At 45.1% G+C, this 12,344-nt stretch overlaps 1 protein-coding gene across 1 annotated transcript in view; it reads left to right on the top strand.

The window, feature by feature from the left end:
• The window catches only part of QDPR (quinoid dihydropteridine reductase), a 55,268-nt gene that overhangs the window by 19,303 nt on the left and 23,621 nt on the right, over positions 1 to 12,344 (top strand). The window contains 2 exon segments of the mRNA XM_078772394.1: positions 5,939 to 6,035; positions 6,415 to 6,555. Of these exon segments, the coding sequence (XP_078628520.1) occupies positions 5,939 to 6,035; positions 6,415 to 6,555 (238 nt within the window).

The following is a 12,344-nucleotide window of genomic DNA, read 5'->3' as shown; positions in this document are numbered from 1 at the left end:
CACATCGGTCTGTTGCATGTATCGATTTTGATGTCCCCCATCACAGAGAATGTTTTCTCTCCTGAATAGGTTGAACCAAAAATTGGCAACAGCTTTGCAGTTCAAAGGCAGAGAGCAGGGCCTATAAAGGTTTGCAATAGCTGGGGAATTCCTTGTTTCTTCAGCTCGATGATGTCTGATGATGATGATGTGGCAGCTTACCTCGTTATAATATCGGTGTGTTTGGCACAGACGTGTGGGGCCGTACAACCATATTAGTCTGCAATCGCCTTGGTACTAATTCCACTGGAGTTCGGATGAACTATTCCTTTGTTGTCGTCAGAGTTGAGATGCTTGCCTTTCTTACAGAATACCCTTCTAGCGTTGGTGGAAGCCTCACTCACATCAACTGATTCGGAACCTTGCAGAGATTCATTCACACAATTTGGTTCCTGTAAAGAGTGATTAATAAGTACCTGTATTTTCTTCTTAAACTTCTCATTGAGCCATAGCTTCGGTTTGGAGTTTTCTTGTTGATTATTTGTTGAGATGTGTTTCTTCAACATTGTTAGGTAATTGAAAAATTATTTTGGTGGCACTTTATAACTGAACAGAAGGACCCGGCCAGGAGGGTTACGTTATTGTCCTCTTTCAAACGTATAATTCGAAGTACCTTTCCAAAGTACCTCTCGCTGCGTTATTCAAAACACCTAAATGCACTGGAAAACGTGGGTAAAAGAATACTGCCCTGCAAAGGGTAAGGACTTGTAATACCCTCTCCCACCTGGTGGTGGCGCTACACGATACACATTTATATAGAGAATTTGCATGGAGGGGAACAAAAGGGAAAACATCAACAGCAGAGTGGAAGTGAGAATGAGATCAAGAGGAGGGGAAAGGACACATGGGGTGAACAAGCTGCACACTTGCTGAATGAAATACAGCAAGAAGGGGAAGGGGAAAGCTGGGATGAAACAGGAAAGGATCAAATGAAAAGAGGGGGGGGAATTACAGTAATCTGGAAAAAGGAGTGCTTGGGAATGGGATCATTTGGGGTGGATGAGATCATGAATATGGATGAGGGATGACCTGATTTAGTGGTGAACAACTGTTTTGAAGCCATGGAGGGAACAAATGGACTGAACAGACTGTGGAAGTTGGATCCACAGGTGAGAGAAAAGAAGAACAAGTGAGACTTACTTCCTTCCATTATGACTTGCATTTCAGTGTTTCATTTACCGATGTGTGACTACAATAGTTCTAAAGAGTAAGATTATTCCAACTCCTTGTTTACCCGTAACATCACTCGCGAGTTCGCATCTGTTGGTATTGATGTCATTAGCGGCCAAAACGGACTATTGAAGGTAACATTAAGCTTAGACCACTGCGGTATTTCACAAATTTCTGAAACTGCTGGTCATTGTTTCGCCAAATATCTCAGAATGGTTATTTCCATTTCAAACAATGGGGGAAAGTGGTAACAGATTTGAATCTTATTTGATTGCTAAATGTCATGTCTGTTTAAAGCTGACCACACTGGAGCAATTGGGTTGACAGGATGGCATAGGCATAGGGTTAGGCAACTCTCACCTCTAAGCTGTCTAGCCTGGGTTTGAATTCTGACCTAGCTATAAACTGTCTTCCCGGTATTTCACAGACAGGGTGATTCATCAGTCTGTGTGCCGTCCCTCCGATGGATGCTAAACTGGCGTCCTGTATGCCAGCATTTGTTGGTGGATGTAAAATATCCCATGGTGTCCTTCACAAAGTGTAAACGAGCTATCACCGGCACCATGAACAAATTCCACATTCCTGCTCTAACTAGCAGAGGGCATTGCATCAGTGGCACAGCCACACCCTCAGCCAATGATGCTACCCCGCAGCCTTTGTGCTGCATATGAACGAAGAAAACTGGAGCTCATTGTTTGTATGAATCCCTGGTTTCTCCCAAGTCACCACTGCTTCACCACATAATTACTGTACCTCCACCACCAAAGGTGGATGGAGGTTATGTTTACACCCATGTCTGTGTGTCTGTCTGTGTGTCTGTCTGTGTGTGTGTCTGTTTGTCTGTCTGTTTGTCTGTTTGTTTGTGAACAAGATATCTCAAAAAGTTGTGGACGGATTCAGACGAAATTTGTCAGAGAGGTAGCGTATGTGACAAGGACGAAATAATTAGATTTTGGTGAATATCCGGATTCGGATCCGGCTACTAAAAAAATTTCAGTGATTCTTCACCATTGGGAGATTGGGCCAAAAACGATACATAGCAGGATATCTCAAAAAGTTATGGTTGGATTTGGACGGAACTTTGTGGACAGGTTGTGTGTGTGACAAGAAGAATCGATTCGATTTTGGTGAAGATCTGAATATGGATTCGGATATGAGAATTATTTAGTTTCTTAAGTGATTCTTCACCATGGAGAGATAGGGCTAAAACCAACATATACCAGGATATCTCAAAACGTTATGGACGGATTTGGACGAAACTTGGTGGGCAGGTTGTGTGTGTGACAAGGAAGAATCGACTCAATTTTGGTGAAGATCCGGATCCGGATCCGGCTCGTAGAATTTTAAAGTGATTCTTCACCATTGGGAGATTGGGCCAAAAACGATACAAAGCAGGATATCTCAAAAAGTTGTGGACAGATGATGTTGATTAAATGTGATTCTGCATTGTGATTTTCTGGTCTACTCTAGGATACAAAATGTAAACTGTTCACCTGGTTGGCGTTGGTTTAGCGGTTAGGGTGCCGGCTTGGGATCCTACGATCCTGGGTTCGAATCCCTGTCGATCGCTGAATTAATGCCAGGGGGGTTGACTCAGCCTGTCATCCTTCCGAGGTCGGCAAATTGAGTACCAACTTGCTGGGATGAATGATCACGGTGTGTACCCCGATTCAGAATAGGCACACTGTATCCCTGCGCATCGTAAGAGCGTGACCAAGGGTTGGCATCAGGAAGGGCATCCGGCCATAAAAACATTGCCTCAAACAGGGAACCATGATTGTCATGGGGCCCGCAAGGCTAACCCCCGCTTTAGCGGGGAAAAATGGCCTTAAAACGATCATTCATTCATATATATTCACCTGGTGGAGGTGCACGATGCTCTCTACTGAGTGCCATTCTTGTTGGGTATAGTGTCGCGTCAGATGGTCCGTTAACACAGACCGACTGAGCCAAAGGTTTGGTAAGAACTCCGCAGATGCTTAAGCGATCTTTAAATTACTGCATTCAGTTGCTATCTCTAAATTGCATTCTTTCCAATTACGTTCCACAAGGATTGTTCCAATAAAAGCCGAACCTGGCTGTGAAAACGTATGGGAGTCAAAAGGCGTGAAAGCATTTCTTGTCATTAAAAGTGGGTTTATTGAAATAATATGTGGGATGTGGAAGACAGGCTTCTATAAATATAGGATAACTAACCAAGTTGGCAACAGACACAAACCGGGGATGATGGGAAATGCAAACCTGTGTACAAAATAAATAAGGCCCATCTCCAGGTAATGGCACCAAATGCTGGACTCTCACGAGGAACAAAGGGGCAAGCGAGGGCTTAAGGCAGGCACAGGTTTATGGCGTACAGGTCACCCAAGTGCGGCTCGGTGCGCAATGGCGTCGAGTTACAGGAAGTCCTACCGAACCCAACAATCTTACCCTATTCTGCTCTCTGATGCTCATTGGCTCCTCAGTGCACATTTAACAAGAAGACTTATCTCTGACAATTTCTCTAATGCAAGGGTAAATATACCTTACTCGAACACATGGTCCAGGCTAAAGTCGTAACACAACTCAGCTATGGACCTCCCCTTTACCCACTAACAGGAGTCAGGAATACTCTACTGCTTGAGTGAATCATTGGCAACATAGCAAATCCATTGTTGGATTAATGATTCTCACAGTATCCACATTGGATTTCCACACATTTGACATCCCCTCAAGTCAGGGTAAAGCAAACGGTTTAATAGAGCTGTCTGCTCAATTCAGAATTGAATTTCTTCTGTTTTTAATTTTGATCTTACGCACCGTGATATATAAATGGGTAATAATATTGTCGCTTCGCCGGGGATGAAGATCCCCGAGGTGACGGATAGCCGTAAAGAGCTTTAACTCCGAGGCGTACTCCGAACCCTGGCGGGATTATATTTGACGCGCGCGGGAAGGCAGGAACACACAGGGTGTTTAATCACAGGAACACACAGCCTTATCTAATCAGGAACACACAGGGTTAATCCGAACCCACAAACAAAGAAACGAAACAAGACAAGAAATGAAAGTCACAAATAATGATTTAATGAAAATAATGCAAGCAATTAAAATGAATGTGAGGTAAAAACCTATTTCCTACTTTGAGATGGCTCCTCTCGGACTCATATACAAACAAGGGAATGATAAAACAAAATAAATAATGGTTCTGCCGGCCGGCCCTTAGCTCTGGTCTCAACGAGGAGCTTGACGTTCGTTGCCTCCAAACCACGGTGCGGGAAGCGCACAAACTAGCGTGGAGTCGCGCTCCTCGACGTCCCAACGTGAGGTACTTCTCGCGGCTGGTTCTCCTGCGATTCCCTCGTGGTTCCCCACAACAGCAAACGCGGACCCAGTCCACCACCCACGCCGATTCTCTTCCTTGCGATGCCGACTGCCCCGAACCGCTCCTGCTCAGTCTTTTTCCACAAGCGTACACAAGCCAAATATGCGCCACCGCCCGAGACCAAGCCAGAGAATACCAAAAATGCTGCGACCGCTTGATTTGCTGAATGTCAGGACAGAGAGAAGCAAAATGCGCCTGCCTCCAACAAGCGCCAGGACAAAGGGAGACCAAGAGGGCGAGATGTCTTTTTCCTCCAGCTCTCGAATATTCCACGCTGACGTCACACTCTGTCCATCATCGAGCGCTACTCAATCACGAAGGCATGGCGTGGCATGGCCTCCCCATTACGAGTCGTCGGGGGGAGGGGGGGGGGGGGATAGGAGTCTAGTCGTCGTTCGAGAATGGTTAGATGACGTGAGGCCATGAGGCGGGGCTTGACTGGCACAATCGACCAATGTGCTGGGTGTTGGTTAGCCCTGGCAGCGTTGAGCGAATGGAGTCGTTTGTTATAGTTGTTGTTTGGCAGGCTTTTTAATTGTAATAAAGATGGAGGGAAGATCACAGGGGCAAATTACACACTGGGGAATTAATCTTTAAGCCCTCGAATTACTTAACACAAAGCCACGCCCCTTATGGCGACATGCGAACGCTCTCACCCGGACAGGCAACCTACTTAGATACATCGAGATTCCTCTACGTGACACTCGGAGCATTCTAATCTACACGATTCTATCTCGACTAAGGTGTTTCATTGTTTACCCCCCACAAACGTAACAATATGAATGCATTCGAAATTTGCATAATGCTTGGGAAACTCGTGGTTTGCATCAGTGTATGTTCATATCATTGCGCATTGTGTATTTGTATCTGTGGCGAACATCACAAATATGTTAAACCGTCTTGAATAACCACCAAGGATTCACACGGATGGATTACCCCAGTGAGTGGCTGGCCTAACTCTATATTTGAATAAAAGAAAGATTGCTCCTAATGTGCTCTCTTGGAGATATCATGGAAGACAGTCTATTTAAGATAAAATATCTTCTACCTTACCCTCTTAATTTTGCTTTATAGGTTTGTCGTTTCTTTCACCAAATGTAGAAGAACAGATGGTCCTGTCCTGCTCTTTGCCAGCAGCGGGATGTGGTTCATGTTCTTGCAGATATCACAGAGGACATGATGTTTATTAACATAAAATATGTTTTCCTTTACCCTTTTGACAATGTAGTTTCAAAGGTTTTTGTTTGCTTTGCCAGCCATGGGGTCGGGGTGGGGGTGGGGGTGGCAGGTGTGGTTTGCATTATTTTGGCATTTTCTGTTTGTAAATGCAGAATGTTGAACATGACTCTGCCATGTTTGCCTCTTTAGGTGGCCTCGGGTGTTTCCACCACACTCGGAGATGATAAACTCGATGCCCTGCTGTGTGTAGCTGGAGGATGGGCTGGAGGAAATGCCAAGGCTAAAGGTTCGTATTGTACAGTACATTTATGTGGTACATTTATTTAGTACTGAACACAAGTTGGTGTTTTTCTTTGAGCAATTTCAGCCGTTGTTTGAATGCACACAACATTGGAATAGTTTTTGTGTTTTTGTAGATTTTGTTTTATTTCAATGATTAAGACTTATAGATGGTAGATGATGTAACCAATAAGCATATTATAACAGGAAGATTGTGGAACGTGGAATTTGACGCAGCACCCTCTGATTTAGCAATCCGTGCTCACATCGCTAGTCTATCTCCATGTCACCAATTAACTTACCTTCTGTCTTCTCAAGATGTGCAACATGTATGTATATGCACCTTGTCTTGAGGCAGCTTTGTGACATTATACCCTGTACTACAGCACTCTGTAAGAACACCGACCTGATGCTGAAGCAGAGCATTTGGACATCCACCATTGCAGTCAGCTTGGCCTCTCGGCATCTTAAGGATGGGGGGCTTCTGCAGCTCACAGGAGCACAAGCTGCCCTCAGTGGCACACCTGGTCTGGTTTTTGCTGCATCAACACCCACAACTCGATAACTCGTTTATGCCCCATTTGACATTGTTGGATTGTAAATCACTTACCTCTCCCTATGCCTAATCAAATGTGGGAATTAAGAGGAATACCTATTAAATCTGAGTATTAAAAGGAGCAAACCATTTGGCCACCGAGAAGGCTGGCGGTGGATCATGCAATTACTGTATGACCAGGAGAGGAGCATTATCGCTGCGCTCGTTCTTTTCATGGACATGCTTCAAATGTACCTGTGGAGAATTTCGGAGACACAAGTCATGCCTTTCGATAACGGGTCACATTGGACCAAATGATTGTGCCATGGTCACAAAAACCTATTCTGAACTACTTATCCATGGTTCCTGGTGGATTGATTCCATAGTATCGACATGTTAACTTTCATTAACGTGGAATGGGGTTATGAAACCATCGGATTTACCCTGGTCAAAGCCTTCTGTATGAATGCACCTTGAGGCTCATTGAGGAGCGTGCACGTACTTTAAAAGCAGGTCAAGGACGTTTGGTGGCATTATTTCATTTTTACATGAATCGCAAATTAATTGGACAAACAAATATGGTGTGTACGATTTTTACCATGGGATAGCAGCATCATTGACCACATGCTCAAATGGGAACACCTAACATCACACTATTTTTTTGTAACACGTACCAGGCCTGTCTTACTGAAGGAAGAGACTTGGGCTTCAGTCCGACTCTTTAAGGACGATTATATCGGTTTTTTTTTTTCTAATCTGCAACTTCATCAGACTCGGAATGAAAACTCGACATAATTTAGGTCCTGTAACTTTAGTAGAGGTGAGTCTGTAAACCTGCAACTTGGTCGTCATTTTTGCAAGTCGTTGAATGTGTAATTATCAGTAGTGGGCTCGTTGGTCCGTCAGACCAAATTTTCATTGGTCTTCACCGCCTTGTGGCATACCTGCCTGCCGTACTGTTGGAGCATTAGCTGACCTTTCACCAAGTCCAGATGTGCTTGGGACAGGGTGAGGATAATACATTCGTTATTAGTATTGCCAAATGATACTACTATTATTATTGTTATTAATATGATTCGTATTCATTAATATATGATTTGTTACAATGTTTTTTGTTGCAATAATAATAATAATAATAACAAATGTATTATCCCCACCTTGGCCCAAGCATATCTGGACTTGGTGAAAGGTCAGCTAATGCTCCAACAGTACGGCAGGCAGGTATGCCACAAGGCGGTGAAGACCAATGAAAATTTGGTCCAACGGACCAACGAGTCCACGAAGTCGCCGGAGGCATTATGTTTTCAGGTTGTCCGTCCTTCTGTAATAGGTTTTCATTCCCACGATAATTTTAGAACGGCTAAAGAGATCTTGGTGAAATCCGCTTCCGGTCCCTCGAGCGAGGAGGCTTGCTTCGATCTCTCCACGACATCAAAGTTTGAGTATTTTCCCATTCGTGTCTTTGTAAAATTTCCACTGGTTATTTTATTGTGTATGTGTTATTGCATGTCTATTTAGTTTTGGTTTTGTAAATATTGCAAATTTATGTGTAATTAGTCGTTTTTTGTTCGCACCTCATGCGCGGCCGCGGCCTCCCTCCCCCCCCCCCCCACCGTCAGTATTTTGTGAATATAAGTTCTTTCCTTCATAGTATTTGCTTGTTTCTTTGATTTTCTCTTCTCCCCCCTACCTCTCACGAACATCTTACCCTTTGTCCAACGTTTTAAAAACAAAGCAAACAAATAAACAAACCCCAAAAAATAAATTCTTTATTAATTCTTTCTCCTCCCGGACACGTGCTTGTTCGCTCTCCTCCTCGTCTCGACTTGTGTCCCGCTCCCTATATCTCGTTTTTTCTTCCACCTCTGCTCCTTCTTTCTCAGATCCACGTCCTCACTTAGACACTTTTCCCAGATTATTTTTCATGGTTTTGTTTGAATATTATTTAAATATGTTTAAACCGCAGCCGTGATACTGACGCCCCCCCCCCCCCCCCCCCCCCAGAATTTCCATGTTTTAAACGTTTCCCAGTGTGTACCCTGGATTAGAATAGGTACACCATATCCCTGCGTGTCGTAAGAGACGACTAAGAGGGTTGGCGTCAGGAAGGCCATCCGGCCATAAAAACATTGCCTCAAAAATGAACCATTACAATTACAACTACATATGGGCAGGGTACAGCCCGAAGTGGAGATCGGTTTCTGAGGTTTGGGACATGGAATGTAGGGACAATGACAGGGAGATCAGGAGAAGTGGTGGAAGTATTGGTCAGAAGAAGAGTGGACATATGTTGTGTGCAAGAGACGAGATGGAAGGGAAGTGGTGTGAGAACTGAATGGTGAAGGGTAGGAAGGGACAGAAATACAAGTTTGTGTGGCAAGAGTGCCCGGAGGGCGTGAATGGTGTTGGTGTCCTGTTTTCTGAGGAGTTTGTAGACAGTGTGGTGAGTGTGACTAGAGTGAGTGATAGGTTGATGATGGTGAAAATGATGATTGGAAAGCTCTTGGTGAACGTCATCTCGGGATATGCTCCGCAGGTTGGTCGGAGCGATGAAGAGAAGGACAAGTTCTGGTGTGCGATAGAGAAGCTGATGGAAAACGTGAAAGATGAGGAAGTTGTTGTGGTAGGAGGAGACCTTAATGGACATGTGGGAAGGAGTATGGATGGTTTTGAGGGAGTTCATGGGGGTTACGGATATGGTGTGAGAAATGGAGAAGGTGAAAGGATTTTGGAGTTTGCTGATGGAGCTGATTTGTTGATTTGTAATACTCAGTTCCAGAAAGAGGATAATAAGCTTGTTACATACACGTCAGGTGGGTCGACGACAACCGTTGACTACCTGATGGTGCGTAGGCGAGATAGGGGGCACCTCCGGGACACAAAGGTGATCCCGGGGGAGGAGGCTGTTTCACAGCACCACTTGGTTGTCTGCGACATAAGGGTGAAAGGTGCGAGGAGAGCTCGGCGGGTGAAGTACCAACCGAGAATGAAAGTGTGGAGGTTGAAAGAGGTGACAGTAAGGGAGGCATTAAAAGAGAGGCTGAGTAGGGTAGAGGATGATGTGGTTGAGCTTGAAAGTGGTTGGATGTCAATGAAAGCTAGTCTATTGGGAGCCGTTGGTGAGGTATGTGGATGGACAAAAGGACCACCGAGGAACTCGGAAACATGGTGGTGGGATGATGAAGTTGGAAAGAGGATTGACGAGAAGAGGAAGAAGTTCAAGGAGTGGCAGAAGGCGGAGGGTACGGGAGCAGAAACAGCAGAGCATGAAAGTTATAAGGCAGCCAAGAAGGCTGCAAAGAAAGAGGTAGCAAAGGCGCAGGAAGCATGTAGGAAAATGTTCGGAGAACGCTTGGATTCAGAAGAGGGTCAGAGAGCGGTATTCAGGATTGCAAAGCAGATCGCGAAAGAGAGGTGTGATATGATGGGGGTGAGTTGCTTGAAGGATGAAGTGGGACAAATCGTTGTGGACCCAGATGGAATTAAAGGAAGATGGAAAAGATATATGGAAATGCTGTTGAATACAGAGAATGAATGGGATGGCAACATTGAGAGTAACCCAGTTTTAGGACCGGCAGAGAAGATAACTGAGAAGGAAGTTGAGGAAACGATAAAAGCAATGAAGAGGAGAAAAGCGGGAGGGCCGACGGAAGTTGTGGGAGATATGTTGAAGGCAGAAGGAAGTTGGGGTGTGAAGAGAATGACAGAGATCTGTAATCTGGTGGTGAAAGAAGGCCGCATTCCAGTGGATTGGGAACTGAGTACCCTCGTCCCTCGATACAAGGGGAAAGGTGACCCTCTGGAGTGTGGCTCGTACAGAGCGATAAAGTTATTGGAGCATGGAATGAAGGTATTGGAAAGGGTGTTGGAGAGGAGGATGATGAAGAAAGTGAAGATCGACGAAATGCAGTTTGGATTTATGCCAGGAAGAGGAACGACAGACGCGCTTTTCATTGTGAGGCAGTTGCAGGAGAAGTACATGGAGAAGAGGAAGAAGTTGTTTCTTAGGTTTGTTGATCTGGAGAAAGCATTTGATAGGGTTCCACGCAAAGTATTGACATGGGCATTGAGGAAGTTAGGAGTGGAGGAATGGTTGATCAGAGTAGTGATGGCAATGTACAAAAGAGCGCGCACAGCTGTAAGGACGAAGGACGGGAACAGTGGTGAGTTTGAGGTGAAGGTGGGAGTGCATCAGGGGTCGGTACTAAGTCCACTACTATTTGTAGCTGTGATGGAGGTGCTGGCTCAGAACGTAAAGGACGGTTTACCGTGGGAGTAGTTGTGTGCAGATGATCTGGTGTTGATTGCGGAAAGTATGGATGGACTGAAGGAAAAGATGAACAAGTGGAAGGAATGTATGGAGACAAAAGGTCTGAAGGTGAATATCGGAAAGACGAAGGTGATGGCAAGTGGTAAAGCATGTGGTGAGGTGGAAAGAACTGGGAAGTGGCCCTATGCTGTGCGTAGGAAGGGTGTCGGAGTGAACTCCATTCAATGTACAATGTGCGCTGAGTGGGTTCATCAAAAATGTAGTGGTCTGAGAGGGTCATTAACCAGTGTGGCAGCTACATTCAAATGTAAGGTGTGCACAGAGGGAGCTGCAGATGGAGGAAATGTTGAGTTGGATCTTGGAGACGGCGTGAAGCTGGAAGGTGTGAAAACATTTTGCTACCTCGGAGACATGCTGAATGGAGAAGGTGGATCAGACTCGGCAACGGTTGCTAGAGTGAGATGTGCATGGAAGAAGTTTCGGGAACTGAGTGGCGTGCTGATGAGGAGGGGAGTGTCGTTGAAGCTGAAGGGAAAGGTGTATGCTGCATGTGTGAGAAGTGTTATGATTTATGGGAGCGAGACATGGGTAATGAACGTAGAGCAGCAACGAAGGTTGGAAAGGGTGGAAATGCGAATGGTTCGATGGATGTGCGGAGTATCGTTGAGAGAGAGGAAGACAAATGATGAATTGCGAAAGATGATGGGAATATTGCCTGTGATTGATGCTGTGAAGAGGAACAGGTTGAGATGGTTTGGTCATGTATTGAGGAAGGATGAAAGTGACTGGTTGAGAAAGAGTGATGGAAGTTAATGTAGAAGGAAGTAGAGGACGGGGAAGACCGAGAAAGACTTGGCTAAAGATGGTGGAAGAAGAAATGCGGGCAAGGGGGTTAACAAGGAGAGATGCAGAAAATAGGGCAAAATGGAGAAGATTGTCATGGGGACCGCAAGGCTAACCCCCGCTCTAGCAGTGAAAATGGCCTTTAAAATGCATGTTGTTGTTGTTGTTTGTAAAGAGATCTTAGTCAAACTTGGTGCAGGTATATATAATGAGGTAAAGATGAACGGATTAGATTTGGGGGTCATGAGGTCAAAGGTCAGAGGTCATGTGAGGTAAAAATCCTGTTACCGTTAACTTGTGAACCAGTGATGGGATTCTGACAATTTGGTACAATTATGTGGAATGATCAAAGAACCACCTTTGGAGGCCATTTTCCCCGCAGCGCGGGGGTTAGCCTTTTTCGGGCACCTTGGTCCCCTTTTTGAAGCAATGTTTTATGGCTGGATGCCCTTCCTGCTGCCAAACCTGTTAGTCACCTCTTGCGACACACAGGGAATTACCAGTGAACTGGTACTCAATTTGCCGACCTCAGAAGGATGACAGGCTGAGTCAACCTCCCTGGTGTTAATTCGGCGATCGACCGGGATTAGAGCCCAGGATCCTAGGATCCAAAGCCGGCACCCTAACTGCTAAGCCAATACCAGGCTGTATGTAGAATGATCAAAGGA

This window comes from Myxine glutinosa, chromosome 2 (assembly GCF_964187855.1).
Source record: "Myxine glutinosa chromosome 2, kmMyxGlut1.1, whole genome shotgun sequence".
Taxonomy (NCBI): Eukaryota; Metazoa; Chordata; class Myxini; order Myxiniformes; family Myxinidae; genus Myxine; species Myxine glutinosa.
The sequence above is the reverse complement of the archived record's forward strand: the minus strand, read 5'-3'. Positions and strand labels throughout refer to the sequence as shown.